The sequence below is a fragment of the Merops nubicus genome, unplaced genomic scaffold (genome assembly GCF_000691845.1).
Source record: "Merops nubicus isolate BGI_N331 unplaced genomic scaffold, ASM69184v1 scaffold8655, whole genome shotgun sequence".
Lineage (NCBI taxonomy): Eukaryota > Metazoa > Chordata > Aves > Coraciiformes > Meropidae > Merops > Merops nubicus.
In genome coordinates this window covers 52,712-76,979 of record NW_008610285.1, presented here as the reverse complement: position 1 = coordinate 76,979, position 24,268 = coordinate 52,712, and the positions used below count along the sequence as shown (strand labels likewise).

Genomic DNA, 24,268 nt, shown 5'->3' with positions numbered 1-24,268 from the left:
CACCTGAGGCACATTTCTCTGACGTATTTCCCTAAGAGGAAGCCATATGAAAAAAATACTTCTCATTATTGAAATTTATTGCAGCAATGCCTAAGGACTTCAATTGTGTCAGGTAAAAGGATACAAGCATTAAAACAACATTTAACAATCAAAATCACAACATGAGAACCAAAGTACAGAATTAAAATAACATACACTATATCTAATCGTTTGGAAATAATTTGCATTATGAACAACTGAATGTCAGTTGAGCTTCTTGGCAGAATTTGCTGCTGGTACTGAATTGCCCCTGTATGAAAACTTACCACTTCCACAGCATGCATTTTACACATCCGTGTTAGTTGACACCTTTCTGATCTGACACTTGTTTGTGAAAGGCAAAATATATAAATGCAGCTTAAATAATGAAAACAAACATAGATCAAAGTTATACTACTACTACACTTTTAGTAAGCATCTATTAAAAATACTCCTTACTTTGTAATATTTGCTTCCAGTATCATTTTGGAAAAGCGTAATGCATTTGCTGTCCAGTCTCCAGTAGTGTCGTTTCCTCTGCAGAGAAAAACAAGGGAAAAAATCTTTCTAGCATTTACCAAGTAAATTAATGAACTGGTCGTTTCTCAAAAGCATCACTTCCAAAATGTTTTGCTTAAGTTTGAAGAGACGAATTGTGATTGATAAAGATTAATTTGCTATTGCAAGATTTTGTAAAGGAATTTATATTTGAGTGTAGGACTTATAGGGCCACTGCTGTTGTTTCAGAATAATCTAACTCTGTCCAAGTTTTAAAAATTGAAAAAGTAATTTCAATATCTGCACTACATTCAGCACAATTTGCTACAGGTATGCTGCTAAAATAATTAAATATTCTTTCTGTATCACTTATAACACCCCAGCTCACTTTAGAAACTTTAGAAAGTTTCTAAACTTTCTAAAAGTTTAGAAACTTTTATTTTCACTTTTGTAAAATAGAAAAATCTATTTTACAAAAGTCAAAATTCACCTAGCAGTAAGATATCTAGCAGGCCACAGCATGAAGGTAAAACTACTTTCCAGAACCCTTAAAGTGTTAACATTATTTTTCACTTTTTTTTCAGATTGTCTCCACATTTGCCTGTCTAGGCTAATGCAACTGACATGTTCAGGTATTTTTTATGTTTTAACTGTCTCCTGTTTTTTCACAAGCAATGCCAGTCCTCAGTTATGACAGGACTCAGGACTTTACGAATCACGAATGCTGCAAAAAAATGCCTTACATGAGTGACTCTAAATTATCAAAGTATTGTTAGGACTTGATTCTGTACTATCATATAGTATGTACATTAAGACAGGTCGTCCTTAACATTTCTTACCAGTGTGTCCTTGCTTGTATAGTGAACCATCCAACCCTCCTTCATTACTGCACTACTTCTCCTTTTTGTGTGCTTCACAGATTGTACCACTCTCATTAATGGAATATTGTTGCTGGTTGAAGGGCTTAAGAATAAATCAATAAAGGCTTTTAAAAAGAAGATAATTTTGGATGAAAAGAAAAAAAATGTTTTACAGCAGAATACATATATATATATATATCTCCAATATCATATTTATATTACCACCACTATCAGATCTGAACTGCACCCTATTTTGTTTTGTCATTCCAAGTATCTTGATATTACAAATACAAAAACAATGTAATACTACACTAGGAGAATGACAGAGACTTTCTGAAGGCTTACACACACATAGCTCTCCCATAAGTATTCTTAAAAATGAGCTAAGAAGATGGTCAAATAGCTAGGGCCTCAGCTGTAGGAGACACAGCTCAAGCCCCTGCTATGCATGATTCAGACCAGTACTTGATCCTGAATCTCTCATAACCTAAGTAAACATTGTCTATCAAATAACTGTCCTGTGATCTTTCTCGTGTTCAAACACACAATGGAATGATGATGGTTTACAGAGTAAAAAATGTGTCAGCTGCCTAGCTGAGAATCTGCACAGCAGAGAATCTGCTGGAACTAAAGAGGCTGAAGCTAATGTATTTTATTCTCAAAGACCTAAAGCAAGTCCCATTGCCTTGCACTCTGGGATACGCATGAAACTTTCCACAGCTTGGCTAACACGTGGTAAATCAGGAAGGCATGGGAATCTGACAGTGTGCCTGAGAGCTCCATCAGATAAAAACTGGATTATCTAGTTGGAGAGGTATAAGAAGTAACCAAGCCCATCTTCCCACTTTCCTTACTGTTAAGGGTTAACCATTCCTTAAACAGATTCAGTGTAATGGAATATGGACTCATAATCTGCTTCAATCTTAAACCTAAATACTTTCTTATTTCTTGTAGAACTTTAAATGGAGATGCTGAATTGTATATGAAAACACAGCACAGAGCTCATGTGTTCTCCTGGCAAAGCTACTGGTGCAACAGTTCTAACAAAAAAAAAAAAAAAAAAAAAAAAAAGGGTAGAAACTGCCCAGGACAAGAGTCATAGCTTAAGTTTCCACAGTTGTGACTGCAGTTGTCTGCAGATGGCCCTGCTTCACTGCAATGCATCCTGGAAATAAGAAACATTTTATGAATTAGCAATTTCCAATCAAAATGCAAAAAGTGTGCTCTCTTAAAGTTTCATTAAGACTGTAACATACAGTTAATATCTCTGCCTAAAAAGTATCAAACGAGCTGTGGTTCCTGTTTAGCTACTCTTATGTGTACTGACAAGAGACTGATTTTTTTTATTTGTCTCTCACAGATCACATAAAACTAATCTACAGATGTGGAGAATAGCCTTAAAAAAAACTGGGGGCAAGTATTACTGGAAATACAGGGATGGCCCTCAACTAAGTAAAACATGTACTTGGCTATCTTTTTATCAGTTATAATTGGGTATTTATATTTTGAAAACCTGCCATGTTGTATATTTAATGCAACTGGGACATTCAAACTATTAGATGATAATAATTCTGTGATATAAGCATAGGTTTATATTCCAGTAATACAAGATGTCTATATATGATGCCTATGTAGATGAATATGACAGTACAGAAACCAGTTCATTGCTATGGAAAGTACAACTGCATGTTGCTGAAATGAATTGCTTTCCACCAGTGCAACACGCACATGTTAGTAACAGAGAGCTAAGGGGAACACGTTACTGATAGAGACTCCTAGTAAGTAAAATAAAAGAGAAAATTGCAAGTTAAACCGGGACTTGTGGAAGAAAAGCATTCTATAGTTCTTCAAGGTATTGATCCTCTACATCAAGGACATTTCAGCTGAAAGGATCTTAATTCTTTTTAGGTTCCCCTACAATGAATAATCCCTACTTCTTTTCCTACTGTTCTCTACAGTTCCAATAAGTGAATAATGTTACCTTCTCTTGAGACACTTCTCAGGTAACTTGCACAATTCAATTCCTATTTTCCTTCCTGACTGGTCACTTCATAACCACTAATAGTAACTTGCTTCTAAGTGCTACTTCAAGTCTGTTAAACTTTCCTTCTAAAAGTATCTAAAAAGACAAAGACTTAATCTAAAACAAACTATATCATAGCTACTCAGACATTTTATTTTCAGATATTGCACTATTAGCCAGGGGAAAAATGCTTGGAAAAATAAGCAAGTAAAAATAATATAATTGCTCTCTATTGTTCATGCAGAAATAGTTTCACAACACAATTTTCAGAAGAGAACAGGTCTGTAACAAGTACTTGTACATTACTTTTCAGTTGTTAATTCAACTTGACAATAATCTTTAAGCTTCTCTTAAATTCCTATTGCATATATTCAGTGAAGCAATTCCACTGCAATTTCAGAACTACCACATATCACTAGCTCTCCCCATTCTCAATGATTGAGAATAGTGTCCAAGTTGATTCCACCTTGAGCCCTAGACACATTTCTTACAAATAAATTCAGAAGAAGATGGAAGGTACACCCACTCCTCAGCTCACCTGATCATCCTGTTAGACTCATCGTGATCCGGATCAGCATCCTGCATTTCCCCGTTGTCGCTATGGCATCCTATCATTGACATCTCAGAATCATGAGCAATAGATTCTTCCATGTCATCTATAAAACCACTGTTTCTTTCACTGTCATTGTCATCACTCCCTTCTTCCATGACCACATCAGACTCAGCCCCAGGACTAAGAAGATCTGTAAAGAAATTTCTCAAGCTGTTATTTGAAAATATACAGTACTCCAATCACAGCATCCAGACACATTTTGAGCTTCAGATAAACTAGCATTCTCTTTGGAATTCTATTGCCTGGGTCTATCTCTACTCAGTACTATATGTGTAATGGTGAAGCGTGGTTTTACTAATCATTTAGAACATCACTGTAGAAAACTTGAAATGCATCAAACCACAATATTTTCAGAAAAGCAACTTTCTATTAAGGAATACCAAAGTCAAAGAAGAGATCTGTGGCCTTCTATCAAACATTCTCTATTCATAAGCTTTATTTCTGAGATCTTCTGGCAGATTTTCTAAACAACTTTAATGTTTGGTACTGGCTTGATGGCTGTTGGAGGATACAGACGCAAACTGATGCTAATAAGCAGTAATTTTGAATTTAGGAATTTTATAATATGATGATGACACAATGATGAACTATTGAAATAAATCCCAAGAAAAATACTTATAATGTGAACTATATTTTGAAGGACAAAACGTATTTCCTTTGCATGAATGTTCTCAGTGAAGACTGCACAATATGGCACAGTAATCCACACTATTGAAATAACGCTCCCTCTGCCTTTAGAAAAGAAATATTAAAAGGGAACAGAGACTTCAGATTTCACTTATTCATACATGGCATAGTACTAATAGTGTCTTCCAGCCTTTATTTAAATTATGCTAAATTTTCTGGTTTGAAGATTAGGTATACCTAAGAAAGACCAAAGCGAGACATAGCTTTTTGTTGAAAATCAGCCTGCTGCTATACAGGCTGTGATCTAACATTTCAAAATCATCAGCCCTGTCAAACAGTGAAGACAGCATTAGTTTTTATGTGATGTTTGCAGTGTTTCAGAAATTTGAAGTAAGGTTAAATCACATGAAAGACACAAAATAATCTTATTGAGAAATTTTTGCCTAATCTTGTGGAGAAAAGTTCTTGACAGTCAGCGTACATGATGTCTCAAAAGAAAAAGCACACTGTTGGCTGACAGCAAATGTTTTGAACTGATGGCATTTCACTCAAATTGGAAGTGCACAGCTGAAAGGTTGGTTTATATGTAGTGGAGTCTTAAAATATTTGGGTAGAAGTTACTGATGTGTGATTAAGACACATCAGTCTTCATCTCTAGTAGAAACAGTCAAGTCATGAATGACACTTTACAGTTGCAAAGCTGGCTCTTTGCTATTCCTATAACACTTTTTAAAACTCTATTTTTAATAAACCCACAATCAGTTAAAAATAACCTCCTACATTTAGTTTATAATGTGTTTATTAAGGAGACCATACTTTAATTTCTATTGCTTCAGCTCTTCCTTCACTTAGTAGTTTGGGGAAGATATATCACACAGCAGATGAACAGAGTAATAGATACTGTATTTTATTTATTAAGTTTGAAAATAATGTGAACCAAATTACTATAAAAATAGAAATGAAATACCAGGATGAAGTTGCCTTTGATAATCCTGAGGACCCTATATGAGCCATTTAGGACACACAATTAAGAGTTCTACTTTGACACTGTGAATACCATATTGTGGATATTGTGTGGTGGGGAAAAGCCAAATTCTATAAATTTTAGGATGGAGAGCTTCAAGGAGTAAACTTGGAGTAAGCTTGGAGAACGTGTTCTCTCTGTAAGTGGCTTTGCACAAGCTTTCCTCACTCAGCTCTTCCTCAGACAAACCCTCATTTCCCATCAGCCTGGCATCAGAGTCATGTAGGAGGCAAGTCAACAGAAGTAGCATGTTGTTTGTGGGTCAAAAGTGAGGCAGTGGCATAGAGGGTGTGTTGGAGGGATGAAACACAGCTGATTCATGTGGAAAGAAGGAACTTCAAAGAGTAATTAAAAAACAAATGTCTATTTTGTTTATTTAGTCCAGATGTCCAGAAACAAGGCTTGCCTTCCTATCTTCTCTTAGGACTTTTTATCAATCTTGTTTTGCACTCCTCGCTAAAACTGCACCTATGCAGGAAAAATGGTATTTATAAGTAGATTTAATTATTTTCTCCAACTGCAAATCTCAGGGAGAATTCTATACTGGTACCAGTGGAATTAACGTATCATGGTGTAAGTTTAACTCTTGGATTTGAAAATCAAGCCATGGACTTCCATAAGCATCATTACTTGCATTCATGAAGAAATAGTTATGTTATGGGATGGTTATATGGTTACTATGTCCAATACTGGACTCCCCATTTCAAGAGAGACAGAGAGCTACTCAAGAGAGTCTAGTAGAGGGCTACGAGGACGACTGGGGGACTGGAACACCTGCCATATGAGGAGAGGCTGAGAGACCTGGGGCTTCTTAGTCTGGAGAAGAGAAGACTAAGGGGGGATCTAATGAATGTGTATAAATATATGAGGGCTGGGTGTCAAGAAGAAAGAGGCAACCTGTTTTCACTTGTACCCTGCGATAGAACATGGGGCAAAGGATACAAGCTGGAGCACAGGAAGTTCTACCTCAACATGAGAAAGAACTTCTTTGCTGTAAGGTTTCCAGAGCACTGGAACAGGCTCCCCAGGGAGGTTGTGGAGTCTCCTGCCATGGAGACTTCTAAGACCCATCTTGATGCATTCCTGTGTGACCTGCCCTACACTAGATGGTTCTGCTCTGTCAGGGGGGTTTGATTCAATCTTTGGAGGTCCCTTCCAACCCCTAACATTATGTGTGTCTGTGTGTTATAGTGAGGTATAAATGGTATACAGACTTTAAAAAAATAATAATCCTGACTCCAAGAGTCCAGTTTGAGGTGCATCAGGAAGCACATGCAGTAGGAGTGCAACATCAGCCTTCCAGAAAATCAGGCACTTTATCACATTTCAGTTTGGATACTCAGCATCTGAAATGTTTTTGCTTATACTAATTTCCCATAAACACAAAAACTTGGTAGCAATACAATCACACTACTATAAGAAATACTATGAAAAATATTAGTTAACATTGCTAATTTTGGAAATTCTTTATCTCTCTTCAATAAAATATATCACCAGTTTAAAGTTTGAAAAAGGATGCCTAATAAGGTAATACTTAATTCACCTGAGAAGCTATTTAGGATGAAAACTAAACATGGTAAAATGCATTAGAAACTGAACACTTCACCACACTTCTTATTCTCTTATCATATGGAAAAGTAATATTTTCCAGGAAATCAACAACTCATCTACAACCACCCTTTTTTCCTCCGGTACTGTCTGTCAAGCCTACTCATACACTCCTATACTTGACACAAAACTGACAGCACACGTATGGGAAAATCAGCAGATATTCAAGCCTTTATTTCTTATATTTATGTCAACAGTAAGCTGTGGAATTTTTTTCCTGCAGCAGTTCTCACAGGTATGCTTTTCCTTCCCAGGAATAGTTTCCTAAAGAACTTTTTTTCCCACCACCCTCAGTTTAAAAATCAGTTTTGTGCTTGCATCTGACAGGTGAATGCCAGCTTCTCATGCATGTGACTTTTTGCTTTATTCTAGCATTCTGCATTCAACAGGCCATGATCAGTCACCCATTTTGCTTCTGATACCACCTCTGTGACACAGCTGAGACTGTCTGTCAGTGTCAACTATTTGAAAAGACAAACTCTGAGCTGATGGTGTATGAGCCACTTGTATGGTTCCTCCCACACTTCATCTTCAATGTACAACAGACATATTGCAGAGGAAAGGCCACTCCCAAGCAACCCGAAAACATGGCTTTCTAGGAGTCAGGGTTTTACATTTCTCTTTTATTTAACAGATGGTATAAACAATGACAGAAATAATTGCTAAGGCAACTTACCTCCATTAATGGCAACTTCCCCCAGGCAGTTATTTGGCACTTTAGGAGCACAGCGTTTGTGACAATTGAATCTACAGTCTGTTAAAAAAAAAAAAAAAATAAACACAAACACACAACAAAACCAACCAACCAACTAAACAAACAAATATGAAGAGATTAAATTTATTTCTCTTTTTCTGTAACAGAATTATAATTTTTCCTGCTATGCAGTCTAGATGCATCAAGCCCTACCATTTCACTCATACAAAGTCAACATGTCCAGAGAGCATTCCTTAGCCTGGCTGCATGCCACCCACCAGTGGAATGCACAGGATGAAGATGCTACAAGTGTGCTCCCCTGAAGGGGAAAGAAAGCACCACTGAGGGTAAGTGGGTGGCAGCACTAGCTGCAGCCCAAGTGTATGGTTGGCTCTTCTATGAGAGCCATCAAGAGACCCGAGTGACTGCAAAGCCAGAGGCTGCTTTTATAGTGAAAGAAGCAGACTGGGCTGCAGTACAGCCAACATAGCTTAAATGACTGACTCCAAATCAGATGATGAAGACCGAAAATTGAAACAGGAGAACCCTTGCCAACAATTGTAAGCAAGAAAATGCTGCTTCTTTGCATCACAAAGCAATTGCTAGACAGCTTTCAGTGGAGAGATCCTTCAATACCTTCCTTACTCCATCCATTTTTATTTCACCTCTACCTCTACTTTTTTCATATGTGCAAGCAGCACTTTATTAGATGTCATCTAAACTGTTTTCTTTTGGCTTATGAACACATTTTACTTAAACTAAGAGCTGTAACTTATTGACACACCTGGAAAAGCAAAGAGCCAGGAAGGAAGAAATACACTAAGGATGTCTATATCCTTGTAATTATTTAACTTTGAATTGATTCAAAATCCAACTGAGGTACAGCAGTGCCTGTAAACTGTAGGTAAATACATATTTTTTAATCAAGTTAATATTTATGTTACTGGGATTCAAAATGAACTGAAACAGATGATGCCTTCACAGAGATTGTGCTTTGTTAAATCACAACAGAATCACATCTTACAGTGAAATGAATGCAACTTTGAATTCTTGCAGGGTGTTAGTTCAAAGAAGTAAAACAAAGTATACTGATTAATTCTATGATAGTTATTGTCTATTTTAATAGAATGTAGGGGATTTTAAGGATCTGTTAGCCAACATTATCTCACACCAGGGCATGCACAACAACACTTTGTATTTATGGACACTCCAGCTGGCTAAGGTGAGCCAGCAATCTAGGCTACAATCCAAGGGGCTTGATTCACTTCAGCATCTGCTAAGGTACAACCTCATGAGACTTGAGAGCATATTAGTCACATTGAAAAAATGTTTGTTTAAATTCTCATATAAGATCATCTTACTTCCATTACAACTACCACAAAACCCTGAATTGCTGGAACTCAGGCACATGCTTCAATTCAAGCATAAGTCTGCAGATTGAAACAATGAAGATAATAATAGAGTCCTTTGTGTTAGCTATTCTGCTGTAACTGCTTGTGAGCACACGTCCACCAAGTGCCAAATATAAGACAATTTACACCTGAGTGAAAAAGATGTGAACTGCTGCAGATATACCGCAGAGTAAGAACAGAGAGCCATGCAGCCAACTCCTGCAGAACAGCCAGCACTGTCATTTGGGTTCCAGTTTAATCCAATGTAATTGTACATGTGTTTACACTTAGTTTAGTGAAGAAATCATGAGTAAGGCTACATAATAACTACTCCTATGCTGATTTACTGAATATATTATGCTTAGCTTTAAAGATCCTAAAGGGTGTTTACTTACCTTTGCACTGCAAACCCTGCCTAAAAAGTCCTTTGAGAAGCTTCTTACAGTACTGGCAAACTGTTGGTCGTGTGTAGGAGTGGATGACAAAAGTGTGAGGCACTTTAACCTTGGACATTAAGATTTTGTCTAGCTGAATAGGTCTTCCAATGTAGGACTGTGAATTTGATCTCTTCTCTCTCCCAGTGAATGATTCTGAAGGTGTCTTTTGCTGTGAAATAGAGAAAAGAACATTTGAAAAAAATATGATTTATTAATTATTTGGTATCATATTCATACATACCTTAAGAACACTAAGTCATATGTAAAAGCACTTACATTAATTTTTATGACAAATTAATAAACATGCAACATATCCTCAGGCCGTTTTTCAGAAATTGGATTGGTATCAAACAGTATCTTTGCCAACACTACATTTCACACTGTGGAAGAAATGGGTTTTTATTTTTTAATCAAAATGAAAATATTCACTGAAGATTTCTCAGAAAAGCATATTGCATTCCAATAAAAACACAAACCATTTTTATCTCTCTTATTTGCTCTTTTCTTTCCAGGGTAACTTTGAAAGGCTGTATTTTTTTTTGCATAGATGTTAAGAAAAATACCTTAATCTCTGTGCGTGCAGGTTTTGATAGAAAACAGATTATTATTTTCCATTCCCTTTATTTATAATGTTTGCTATCACTAACTGTATCACATTTAGATTATGTACTATAGATCACAACAGGTATTTAAATGAATATATATAAATATGTATGAAGTGAAACATGGGGTCTAAAGTATGGAATCCAAAGAATCCCTGAAAGAAACTAATTACCTTAATTTCTCCACTAAATTAATTTATATGTAAATATGGTAACTACCCTAGGAAACAACTGACCCAGAAAACTGCCTTCTCTTAAGAACTGCCCTTAAGAAACAACTGAAGTACATCCACAGCTAACATGGAAAGAAAAAAAAAAAAAATGGCAAGCTGTAGCTTGATAATTTAAACCTCAAGATCTTCTTGCCACCATCTGCAAATAATCTGATAACTGAAGGCTAGAAAATGAGTCATTCCCAGTGAGCCTGAACTGCTCAAGATGATGTAGTAGCTGAAACTGCATACTGGCCTAACTTGAAAAAGTGTTTTGCTTTAAACTACTAATTTTATAGGAAGTTCTTCTTCTGAGTAAGGCTGATTGATTTATTATTCCCTGGTCATCAAAATATAAAAATACATTTCTCTGTGCTTCTGTCTGAGAATCTCACAGTCTTGGCAGTAAAGAAGTATCTGAAAGTAACTCATATAGCAGAAGAACTTTGCCTTCATAGTGTATTTGCTGGGGTGGTGGTGGGGGAGTTTCTTCCTTTCAAAGTTACATAGGTTTCTTACCACGAAGATCAATTCTTTTGGTTATACTGTAGAACCACCTGTCTTTCCAAAGAAGCATATGCAATAAATTTGCTGAACATTAGAGCTACCCTGCTAATTGACAGCAATGCCAACACTACATGCTTATCCACTGTATAAATGTAGCCCTGTTAAATCAAGGAAAAATACACAGACTACATTGTATGAGCCAGGTACATATGGTGACCCTAAACAAACTAGACTGAAACAAGTATAAGAAAGCATCTGCCTTTTTTGTTTTCATAAATGAGAGTGGGAAAAGTAAGAGTACATACTTGGATATTATGTGTTTACTTCCTGACTTTTAGATCTTTATGCTCTATAAAGCACTTACACATATGAACAAAGCCCCAAACTGGTCTCAGTTTATAATTTAATATTTGTTAGTTAGCAATATTGTTTGCCTAATATTTCCCAGGCAGATTGCATTAAGTTTACGAAGTCAACAAGAACACGACTTTGGAAGGCAGGGCAGAAGCCCAGCAGGAAGGAAAGAATGAGCCCACATATACAGTATAAACTACATTGCTCAGCTTGTGCCAACTCTCTGCAAATGACAGTCCTCAGTACTCGTGGACAAGACAAATCTCACAGGGGGAGACAGAAATACTCGTAGTCTTCTCAGTCTTCTATGCAGAATAGGGATGGTGTTGGCCCAGACTCATGCTCCTTCAGTGTCAATGCAGTGCCTTTCAAGACACCTAGCTCTGAATTTGCTCCTCAGCCTTCACAAGAACAGCTTTATATGTGATGTACTGTATTTTAATATAAGTACTTTCTTTTTTAATAAAGTAATTCTTTAATGGTTTGCTTTAACCCCAGTCACCATCTGCAAGGCATCAGTCACAACGCCTTGCTGTCTTTGTCTTGAATATGGACATTTGGCGGACTTCTAACATGTAATCACATTATTCTCTTAAAATGTACTTTAACTGAAAAGGAGTGAGTATCTTAGGGGCAAAGAATTCTATTGTTCGATTTCATTATGTCACTACAACAAACTAATATTTCAGTTTACTCTTCTTAGCACTAGAGCTATTTGACAATCCTACTCTTGTCTGAAGTATGAGCGATTCAAGTATCTCCTAATGTTATAATCTCTCTTAGAACTTTAATATCATCTACATTAAGTCTTTGTATTGTCATTGCTTGCCTTCATTTTCTAAATTATTGCCAAATCCAAAATTATTTTGGCAACTGAATACTGCTAAAAGCTTTTTAAAAGTCCAAATTACTTATACCTAGTTATCCTGATGCTCAAAGGAGTTTAGAAAGCTGGTTTAGCCCAGTTCTTCACACCAGATGCCTTGCTGGTTTTACAAACTTCAGTAGTGTTGCCAAAATGTATTGTGACTAATCTTAGGCACTTACTCTCGAAAAAACACTCATCATACCATCAGCTTTGATCAAATACAAGTTACCGTTGATAAAGCTTTTGTCCTGTTGTTTATCATATTTGTGTCATGAAATTTTTGTCAGTCAAAGCACAGTTTTGAAGGAGTTACTTCAAGTCTCACTTCATATGGCTGCCAAGTAATGCTAGACAATAGACGATTAACTACATTTTTGCTAGTAATTTAGAACTGTTCTCTGCAGTTCAAGTGGTAATGCATACTAAACAAAAGACAAAACATTGGAAGACCTACTGCAGGATGTCAGTCTTCAAGACTAGTCCCTACTTTAATTTTTTAACATGATGTTAATACTTAAACTGCTGCTTCTATTTCTGTTAAAAATTATATACTGAGAATGCATAACAAGATTAATAACAAATGAACACAACAATTTCACCACTTTCACCTCAAAACAAGTGAAAATAAATAGACAGCCCCAAACTCACCCTAATATATTCTTTGTAGGTAGTATCTGTCAGCTTTTTCTATTTACAGTCCAATTTACATAAAAAGAATTTCAGCTTTTCCTTGCTATTCTGCAAGCAGTGGACTGCTATGCAATTCTTCATTTACAGTGGCTTCAGGTCAAGTCAGAGGTAATGCTGAGTTTCACCTTCTCCCATACTACAAAAGACATCATCAGTCACAGACCTGGTCTCTCTCCTGAATGCACAGGCCTGATACGACGGACTCACTCTCCTTCCCTCTTCAGCAGTGCCTGCTCAGAATTAGCAAGGGAAGGGAGGCTGGTGTCAGAGAACTCATGGCAGCAGCACCCAGAGCATCACTCCAGACCCCTCTGATGACTGAATGACTAGGAGGAGTGTCTCCCCCCTCTTGTCCGTGATGAGCTTCTCCTCCCAGTATCTTCCAAACCTCCTGTCAATATCCCTCAACTTTAACTTCCAGCACTTCCAGCATCAGGCAGATGCCTCCATTTAAAGCCCCTGGAAGGAAAGAAAACCAGGAACTATCCTGTTTTCACTGCAAAAGAAAGAGTCTCTTCCACAAAGCACCTTCTTCAGCTGGTTTTCCTGGTTTGTTAGAAAGAGAAATTAATTTTTCCTGGTAGTTAGCCAGACTACTGACTCAGCAAAACTGGAAACTTCCCAGGAAATGATTGCTTAACTGGATTGCACCATGGAAACTAACAGCCTGTGCAGCTCCAAACACTAAATAGTCTTTCATAACAATCATCCCAGCAAGGTAATCTATACTTTAACAGCTCATGGTATGATTTTCCAAGTGACCACATACACATATCCTGGGCTGCATCAACGTAAGTGTGGCCAGCAGGTCAAGGGAAGTGATTCTCCTCTTCTACTCCACTCTCATGAGACCCCACCTGGAGTACTGTGTCCACCTCTGGAGCCCCCAAAACAAGAAGTACACAGACTGATTGGAGCAGATCCAGAGGAGGGCCACGAAGGTGATTAGAGGGTTGGAACACTTCTCCTATAAGGACAGGCTGAGAGAGCTGGGGTTTTTCAGTCTGAAGGAAAGAAGGCTCCAGGGAAACCTTATGTCAGCCTTCCAGTATCTGAAGGTGACCTATTAGAAAGCTGGGAAAGGACTTTTTTTTCAAAGGTTGTAGTGATAGGACAAGAGTTAATGGCTTCAAAGTGGAAGAGTGTAGATTTAGATTAGATGTAAGGAAGTTCTGCACTATGAGGGTGGTGAGACACTGGAACAGGTTGCCCAGGGAAGCTGGACTTTCCATCACTGGAGGTGTTCAAGACCAGGTTGCATGGTGCTTTGCACAACCTGGTCTAGTGAGAGGTGTGCCTGCCTGTGTCAGGGAGGTTGCAATTAGATGGTCTTCAAGAACCTTTCCAACTCTAGCCATTCAATGATTCTATGAAGAAATGTGCAGACATTTAATTGTACAGATGTCCAACTAAGCCAGTGGTTAAGTTCAGAGACTTCAATTCAGTTATGCCTTAAACTGTGAGAACATCTAATAGAATCCAGTGTTTGCTTACTCTTTAGTTTTGAAAAAGTTTGGTTTTAATTCCAAGAAGGAGGAGGTGCCAAACTTTTGCCTAACATGGAGCATTCTGCATGACTTACTAGCCGATGCCTAGCCCCTCCTTGTTTGATTTGTTTGAATTCTTAGAATTTACTAAAGCTAATAATGATTTATCTGGTGAGCTTTGTTAAAAGCTTTTCAAGGGCACAAAAGTAGCTGGAAACACGAAGTCATTGTATAGAACCCTGTCACTGCAGGAAGGAGATAGTCCTCCATATAACTGCTACCCCAAAGGTAAGAATACCTCAGCAGGAGATCCTCCTGGTCATTTTTCCACTGCCAAATGCAATTAAGAAACTGAGATAAAAACTGATTCCTGCCAATGGATTCAACTATTCTTATTACCTGGGTGAGTCTGACTGTCTTCCAGCACCCCCCCAAGCACAGAAATCTAAGAAATGTTAGCAAGACGCTGAAGAGACTAAATGGGAAGCAATTAAAGCTGACTGCCTGGATGCAGAGTAGGCCTGTTGGGAACACAGAGAGGATCAGCCCTGCAATCCAGCCACACAGGCTAGCCTAACAAGTAAAACAGACTGCCGTTTGCCTGACTTCTTTAAAAAGGTTTCAGGAGACCCACTAGAATTGTCCCAGGGATTCCACCAAAACTTTACGTAGAGTCAGAAAAGAAATGCTTCAATTTTGATATTTGTTCATTTTTCTTTAACTCATGCTTGCAGAAACACATTCAAGTCAGTAACCTTCACTCAGATGAAGACAGGCTACACATTCTATACTTTCCTAAATACACAGTTTTTCAAACCTGGTCACAAAGAAGTGCTAACCTTTTGCAGGCTCAATATCTAAAAGTATTGTGACATTATTCCTGCACTCTACACTGAGATATTAAATAAAAAACAACATAGGCATTCCTACAATTTTGAAAGGTTTGATTTAACAAAAGAAATAAACTATCATGAGCATGTGATATGGGGCAAGAATAGTAATAGATAGAAAATAATGGTTAATTATACATATTAAGAATTTTAGAATGTAGAATATAGTATCATATAACTTAAGAGAAAAAGAAACAGCTAACAGATGGAAAAGTTTGCTTCTCTTGCTAGCAAGGACTTATTTACAGACAGAAGGGACATTCTAACCTTATCTAAATAAAAGCAACCCTGAGAACACTCAACCATGAAAAGGGCACTCCAACCCATCTAGAAGGCAACCATAAGGAACAAGAATTAGAAAACAGGATGGCACCCAACACAAAAACATTGATAAATCCCCTTGCTGAAGAGAAATAGATGGTAAACGAGGACACAAATTAGCTCAAACTGATAAAGACATTACAAGGTTGCAAAATCGTCGCATTCCAGGGAAAGGGTGAAGAGCACACTGCGAGGAAGACTTACGGCCTTCCTCTCAAAGACCACCGAAGACCCCTGCCCATAATTTCTCGGAAGATCTGCACAAGCGCAAAGGACTGATAAGCTAATTAGCATACGAAGCAGGAGTAGGCGGGGTTAGGTAATGAATATGTATAGGTGTCACATGAATATGTGTTGTTTCACTGTGTAAATATGGGATGGATTACTTCCTCAGGCATGCACGTTTGTGGTGGAGCGATCCCCCGTGCATCTGCGCGCAATAAACATACCTACTGTATAACTTCCGAGTTATAGAGTCTGTTTCCATATGTCACATGTGTTTTTTCATCTGAACAACCCAGAGAAGTGATGCGTTTTTAAAAACAAAGAAACAAACAATCAGCAATAACTGTCCACTTGATGTTTTATTTTGAGGGTTGAAGAATACTTGTGGAAATATGCATTTCCTTCCTATATTGAAGGCAGAGGATAAAGTCTTAATATGTTCATATACAATTTCTTCACAGGAAGCTACTGTTAAATGAGATGCTAGATATCTATGCAACCACAGGAAACACTACAATTTTAATGCAATGTAAATGTTGACTTTCTTTTACCAATTAAACTATGTGACTGCAATTAAATGAATTCAAGGAAACAAATCTTCAGTTAAATATACTAAAATACTACACTTAGACTGCAATCAACTGTGTTGTTGATTTCGAGGCTTCTGGCACTCTTTAAGTCAGGTGTATGATTTAATCCTACAAGTACCATAGTTAGATAGCTATGGTCTGAAAAACACTTCAGTGTTACATGTGCAAACACATCAAAGAATTGACTTCAGTACAAGCTGTTAATATTAAACTATCCACAGACGGAAATTATTATGTACCCTATTCCTCCACTCAAGACATCAATACTAGCAAACAGTGCTTTGAATGCTCTGTCTGTGACCTGCCTTATTTTGTGAGGTCACAAGAGGTGATTACTGGGTTTCAGCAGGCATTGTGTGACTTCTCAGAGTCAAGGATTTCCCAAAACAAAAGCCCCTTGTTGGCAATGATTTGCTAGTGCCAGCAGGCATAGTAGGGCTTATATAGCACAAAGCTTTTTTTCCTGCATCATACAGATGCAAGTTCCTTCTAAAATATTAGAACACCTATGTCATAAGCCAGACTCAGCAACTCAGTTGTGACTACCTCATAGAACAAAAAAGTAAGGGGGAAAAAAAAAAGAAAAAGGCACACACCATGATACAAAGAGTCATAGCCAACTTATAATTCAAGACAAAACCCTTCAAGGAATCTTTCAACAATTCTGGTTCACCTGGATAAAGTTTTGGTATCAGACAGAGGAGCTGCAGCTTGGTGAGGCTTATCTAAAAACAGGAAGCCAGTGGCCAGTAGGATGTCACCAATGCAGAAAAAGAATCTTATGTATTAGAAAGGAAAGCACCAATGAACACATTTGAGCCAGGTAAGTGGAGATAAAAGATTGTGCTGACTGCCTCTATTCCTCAAAATACAAACTGCATTTTGTGATCTTTTATCATTTCACATGACCCAGAACTAACATGAATTATGTTTCAGAGATGTTATAGAAAAGCAAAATGTGTGCTGCAGGGTTTGTCTCTCTTTTGTATTTTTAGTATGTGAAAACCCTTGTGTTAGTACTTAGAAACGACAAGAACTTAGCTCTGAGTGTCCATTTCCTTAGACATACCATACACTCCTAAAGAATTCCCACTGCCAGAGCTGCAGAGCATCTACAAGTCCTCAGTATAAGGCTGGGTGACTTATATGAAGGATCATAATCTGCCAACTATCATTATTGCATATCTTTCACCAAAACTAAATATGAAATTTAAGAAGTGACAATTATCCAAGGCCAAGAATAACCTGAACCTCTCTCCTCTTCCAAGCTGAAGAATCAAAATACCCATAAAACTTCTCCAAGGGATCAAAAACAAGTTGCATTGAAAAACATCAGCAGACGTGGCACATGCAAAATTTCAGAACATGTATCTCTTTAGCTGTTTATAATTTTCTAGCTATTTTCCTAGAAATTTTGAAAATACTAGGTGCATACTATTTTGAAAATACTAGGTACTACTGATGCAGTATTTAACTCTTTCCTGAATATACATTTTTAACTGAAAACAATTGGCTTGATCATCTTTTAGATCTCTTCTAGCTGTCATGAACTTCTGAAACAATCATATTAGAGCAAATTAGATCAGAAAAGCTCTATTGTAGAATTATTGAATTAGTCCCAAGAAATTAAGTTCTGCAGTATTTAGTGCTTAGCAGCTGGTACAGGGACTACTGTTATTTTATGGCAAAGCAGTGTGTACAGAAAGGTATTCCAAATTTACTTTCTGTATCCTATAATGTTTTAAATCAGAGTTCAGTTGGACTTTGAATGTCATAGACATGCAATGCTTAAAGAAAAAGGGAACTACACTTTAAATAATTTTTGTTGAGTTGGTTTCTACTTTTAATATGATTTAATATTTTAAATAATTGTACAAAAGCAAGAAAAAAGGGGAAAAAACATAAACGTTTGTGGTATTAATTTAAGTCCCTATTTAAACATTTAACTTTCAGTGTCAGATTCTTGAGTTCTTGATTCTCAGCTGCATTCAGTGCGTGACTCTAGATTCACCCAGTGAATCTGGCACAAAATCAATGTAAACATTACTTAGGATTGGTTTAGGTTACAGCCTGTATTTTACACTTTTTTTCTTTTTAAATAATATCTAGAGTTTGGACCTCAAAAAATTTCCAGGAGCACCCTTCAGAACAGTATAAGGAGTTTTTATTGAACAAATGAGCACACAGCAAATAAGTTCCCATAAGACAGAGAAACGAATGTGCCGTGTACATCACTGAAGCATGGAAGGAGAACTTGGGGGTGACAAAAATAGAACGTAACTCTGAGTTGTACTAATTCACCGTTAACTTGAGTGTCTTTCTCCAAGAGGAAATATTCATTTTGCCTCTGAGAATCTTCAGTCTAATGAACTCTAGTCACTAGAAAAGGAGTCTACTAATTACAACTGGCTTAAGGCAGGAAGCTGCTCTGAGCTGCAACACTCTAGCTCTTCTTTAACCCTTCCCTCAGTCTAGTGAGCTGAGGAGGTATATGAGACTTTATAGGGACTGGAATTGGGAGAACAAGATGCGTCTTCTGTCTGGGTGTGGAAGAGGAAGGCTTTGTATGGTAGGAATTTTTGAGTCACTGGAAACGAGGACTCCTTAATTTACTGGAGCAAGAGAACAGGGCAGCTGGGTATAAGGGAAGAAAGAGAAAATGGCCACACTCAAGACAATTCCCTGTCCTAGTTCTGCAAAATCACTCTTTTGTATATAGCTGAAAAGCCTCAAGCCAGCTCTGCTTATAAAAAATCTACACAGACAGGCAACACCTGGTGCATTGTATTCTATCAGCGATAGTTAAAAAAACTTTTTACATAAAACTATTTAAATTTATAATTATTTAGTAAAAAATAATTCCTGATTCATCAAAAAGTAAAGATAATATGTATGTAATGCTGTAATATTCCACTTACCTATGCCCCATGAGACACAGCGTTCCTATTTTAAATGCAAAGCTCACTTAGGCTTTTTCTGATAAATCACTTCCATATAACATATATAAAGATATGTAGAAGTAAAATTCTACTGTGCCATATAAATGTACTAAAAAGTAAAGACATAGATGTTTAACATACTTTCTTTCTAAAAAGAAATACAATCTTATTTTTCCTCCAAATACGCTTTTTTTTGGTTTTCATTGCTACTTTTAATTACTGTTAATTTAGGGTAATCCATCACCATCTGGACTGATGGATTCATTATTCTTCAGATAGCACAAACTTAGAATAGAATTGTCTTAGATATTATGAAAACCCTGTTCTACATGTGCTTCTTTGTATTGTTTTATGGGTATTCTGTGAAGTGGTAATTCTGGGGCACAGGACAATAAGAATACATGTGTTTTAGGAAGAAAAAGGTTATTTCTTTATTGAAAAGTTATTTCAAGATGTTTGGCCAGGTAAATATTTATTTCAGCATAACGAAATATTCCTCAGATTAACTATGTAGTATTTCTAACAGGGAACTCATTTGTAAAGCCTGCTCTTCTCTGACTGCATCTCAAATATATGCTGCAAGGGAAAGATGCCAGCATTTCATAGTTTCAGAAAGTTTTGAAACTGAATAAGAAACAATCCCCTTAGGAAAATCCATATGAAAAGCCAAAGAGGACAACGTCTGATATGAAATACCCATTAAAAAAAAAATCATATTGTTTTCTCTTTTAGACTTGATACTCTTTTTGTAGATAGCTGTAATTTAGTTGCACACTGCTCATATTTATTTCCATAGAAATACAGAATCCATCACCGTTGTTTTTTTTTTTTCATGCAACCGTATTCTGAAAAAAAAAGTACTATGCTGCATTATGTTATGAGATGTTTATTGCTGGAGAGCACCTAAAGGTCAGGTTTGTTCAGCTTAAAAGAAATGTTTATTTTCTACATGACTCCAGCAAATGCCCAATGTTCTGAAAGTTAAAATTTTCTTCCCATGTGTTACTACCAGTAAAAAGGGGCCTCAGTCCAACCAATGACCTCTATCATGGCTAACAAATGAAAAAGCCAATTTTGTATCAAAATATTTTAACGTTAGCTAATTTGACTGTTAGCATATGCATTATGAACTTCACTTTGGAATCTGGACTTTAGAGTTTCACATTTGGTATACCTTTTCTAAAAGAAAAACAAGTGCTCTTGAGTTCAGAAGATTATAACATACTAATCTGATTAAATTCCTGCATTCCTTCACATTGATACCGACAATCATAAAAGAGGATATTCTTGATAGTATGATAGGGAGTAAATTCAGTACATACCTCATAGGCAGAGTTGACAGGAGACTGAGACAGGAAGTTGGAAAGAAGAAAAAACAGAACAAAGAAATAAGGGGGAGAAAAAGACAGAAAACAATGTTATTTTAGAAGCAAGCACGAATGTCCAATTTCTTAATACTCTCATTCTATGTTACAGAGTAGAATGCAAAAGAATTGTGCTTGAGCTATAGCAGGTAAAAATCTGAGTTACATAACATCCTCCTAGTTGTATTTCTTGTTAGCATTTCTGTTGATGAGTTTTACACTACTAAGTTTAGAATCGAAAAAATTATATCGCCGAGATTTTATTCTTTGGAGACAGATTTTTTTTAAAAAGCATTACTCAAATACAGTCCCCAGTCAAGTTTCAGCTCAAATGAAAAGCTTTATTGGCTAACGAAAACACTTATATCCAAGTTGAAACTGTGTCTCTGTATGGTGGTTTCCTATGAAAGGATAACTGAAATACCCTTTGCAGGATTCCACATTATCCTGTCTCAAATATTTTTCAAATGCCACAATTACATAAGTTATAGCATAACTTTTTCACATCACATGTAGCATTTTTCCAGAAGCAAGACTTACAAGTTAAATTTAATACCGTCAGCTAAAGTTGGCTTCTTTCTGGTTCACACAACATTGACAAAAAGGTTCTGAAATCGTAACTTAGTTAATAATTCCATATATGAAAGATCTCCAGGAGCTCATTCTATCTCAACTGTTCTGACTTATATAGTTAATAGGTGTAAAAAGAGCATTTATTTTAACCCTATTGAAAGAATTGACAGATATCTGATTGAATTCAGTGGTCCCAAACAGAGGTTATCTTTTGTTACCAGTGATTCAAGAGCCACATGAATAATAATAACGAATGATACGATTTTGTGAAGGATGATGTTTCTTGGTACGTTCACAGAGACTGTAGAAAAACGAGCACGTGCCAAAGTGCATGCTTTGATTGGCACCACAGTATAAGCTGCCATAAAACTTCACAGGTACTGCAGAAGAATGGAGTCCGAAGGACCTATCTGATACAGGAGAACTGACAAAGCTTATGCACACTTAAAAAAAGGAGGAAAAAAAAGAAACACATTCAATGCCAAAAAACAAAACAAAACAAAACAAAAAACAAACACCAAACAAACAAAAGACATATAGAAGACACATGTGAGGGCGCTTCTGAAACTCTAGTAAATGATACCACGATTTCCTGAAATAAAAGTTAATTTGGAAAGCTGTTTCCTTTCTCTAGGCTAATGCCCATCCCTGTGCCTACTATAAGCATACTGTCTTTGTGCATGCACATGTGTGACCTGTAATAGGACAAGGGGTAATGGGTGCAAATTGGAGCATAGGAGGTTCAAGGTGAATATCAGGAAAAATTTTTTTACTGTGAGGGTGACGGAGCACTGGAACAGGCTGCCCAGAGAGGTTGTGGAGTCTCCTTCACTGGAGTCATTCAAAACCCGCCTGGACGCCTTCCTGTGTGATGTACTCTAGGTGACCCTGCTCTGGCAGGGGGGTTGGACTAGATAATCTTTCGAGGTCCCTTCCAACCCCTATGATTCTATGATTCTATGATGTTCTGAGTCATCAGCATGGGTACACTAATGATCACAAGTTCTTAGAGAGGTACAGGCTGCAGTGCATGTGAAACTACTTCTTCACTGGCAATGTAATATTTTCAACAGTTTTAAAACATGTAGCTTTGCAAAACAGGTACCTTGTGTAAGAACACATCGGTGAACAACACAGTCATATAATTCAAAATGTTTTCAAATTGCAATTTTTGCTATCTTGTAACTATACAGTGCAGTAAGTACGTATAGAGAGTATTCCAGGATGCTCACACGTGTTTTTTGTTTTTTTTAACCAAAATTCGATAAATTATTCAGAATGAGGGTTAAACTTCCTCAAAATTTTCAGTCCTGGCCTGAATAATTCAGCATTTCTGAAAAAAAAAAAAAAAAATCTTCTGAAAATGATGAATAATCTACAAAGATTTGTTGCTGAAGTTTTTACAAAGATTAAGCACCATACTCACTTATGAAGCTTTTCAATTAAAAATACAGATTCATAATGTTAACCTTAATTTCCAAGTAGCTTTTAGGCTAATGATAATCAGTAGCATAAGTACATAATTAGAGTTCATAGATGGTACTGCATATAACACCAGGGCTATATAATTTGCAATAGTGTCCTTTTAGTATGTTAAGTTTAATAAGTTTAATATCCTAATTGAGAGGAAAACATGATAATTGTTGTATGTACTTATAAATCCTTTCCTCTCTTTCAAACCTTAAAGTTTTCAAAACTTTCACTTAAGAGTGGATGCATTTACACTCAGTGTAAATTCTTAACTATTCAAGTATATTATGACCATGAGTGTTAAAAAGAACAAATATGCCAAAGATAAAAAATAAATATCATTCTAATGTACTCCAGCCATTACATTTTGTCACCCAAAAAGTTGTTTTCATGATGGAAAACTACTGTATTAATGCATATACAAGTATATAATATATTTATGAGTGCCTGTGTGTATATCGACATATACATCTACACACATATATACAGATATATAAATACATTCACCATAAAGATCTGTTTAAGGAAATAATGGAGATTTCTCCTACTTCTCTCTGAACAGTTAGAAACATGCTAAACTTGCAAGCTCCACTAACTATAACCTCGACTATGATAGATAATCAATTTGATATCATGGTGTTTGAGTCACAGTGTTCTCCTGAGGCAAATCTTTCCTACATCATAAACCAATGGATATAATGCTTGGATACAGAAAAAATTAAACTTCTAGTTCCAGACTAGAAGTTGTCCAGCTCCAAGACACAACTACTCACATTCGCATGGGTGGCAGTTTTAGACCTTGAAAATAATCTAATTCTTGACAAAGGGAGGAGACTCCTGGGAGTATCAGAAGTGACACATACCTTAAACCCACATACCTTAAGCTAGTGACCTCCCTTTTACACCAAGATGCCTTTTCTCACAGCAACACTTTATAATTTTCATACCACCCTCCTCTGTAGTCTATGAGACAGATGCTATAGCACTAAATGACATTGTTTCTTATCAGCAACACCCACAGTCTCTATATCTAGGGAATCCCATACCAGAAGGGCTTCATCTGGCATGCTGGGCGAGGGTTCTGCAGAAACTGTCCGAACGGTGCTGAGTCCTGTTAGGGACACATTTGACAGGCGCCTTTTCCGCACGCCACTGCAGTTGTTAGGGATTTTAAATGCACATCTTTTATGGTAATTTAGACCACATCCTGAAAAGAGAAATTTAAAACCATCTGATTACAGTTTATTACTGGGCAAAGCAAGGAATTTTTTATTTTTTTTTTTTTCCAGAAACAAGAATTCAAAACCACTACCCTTATTTTTCACTAAACTTTTTTCCTCTACTCTGCTGGTTTAGCTCCTTTATTCTAATATTCTACAAATT

The 24,268-nt window shown here is 36.7% G+C and overlaps 1 protein-coding gene across 1 annotated transcript in view; it reads right to left on the bottom strand.

Annotated features, from left to right (window-relative positions):
- LOC103773495 (serine/threonine-protein kinase D1-like) overlaps positions 1-24,268 on the bottom strand; it is a 63,335-nt gene that overhangs the window by 18,851 nt on the left and 20,216 nt on the right. The window contains 6 exon segments of the mRNA XM_008940865.1: positions 478-555; positions 1,356-1,479; positions 3,938-4,142; positions 7,948-8,025; positions 9,752-9,962; positions 23,932-24,092. Of these exon segments, the coding sequence (XP_008939113.1) occupies positions 478-555; positions 1,356-1,479; positions 3,938-4,142; positions 7,948-8,025; positions 9,752-9,962; positions 23,932-24,092 (857 nt within the window).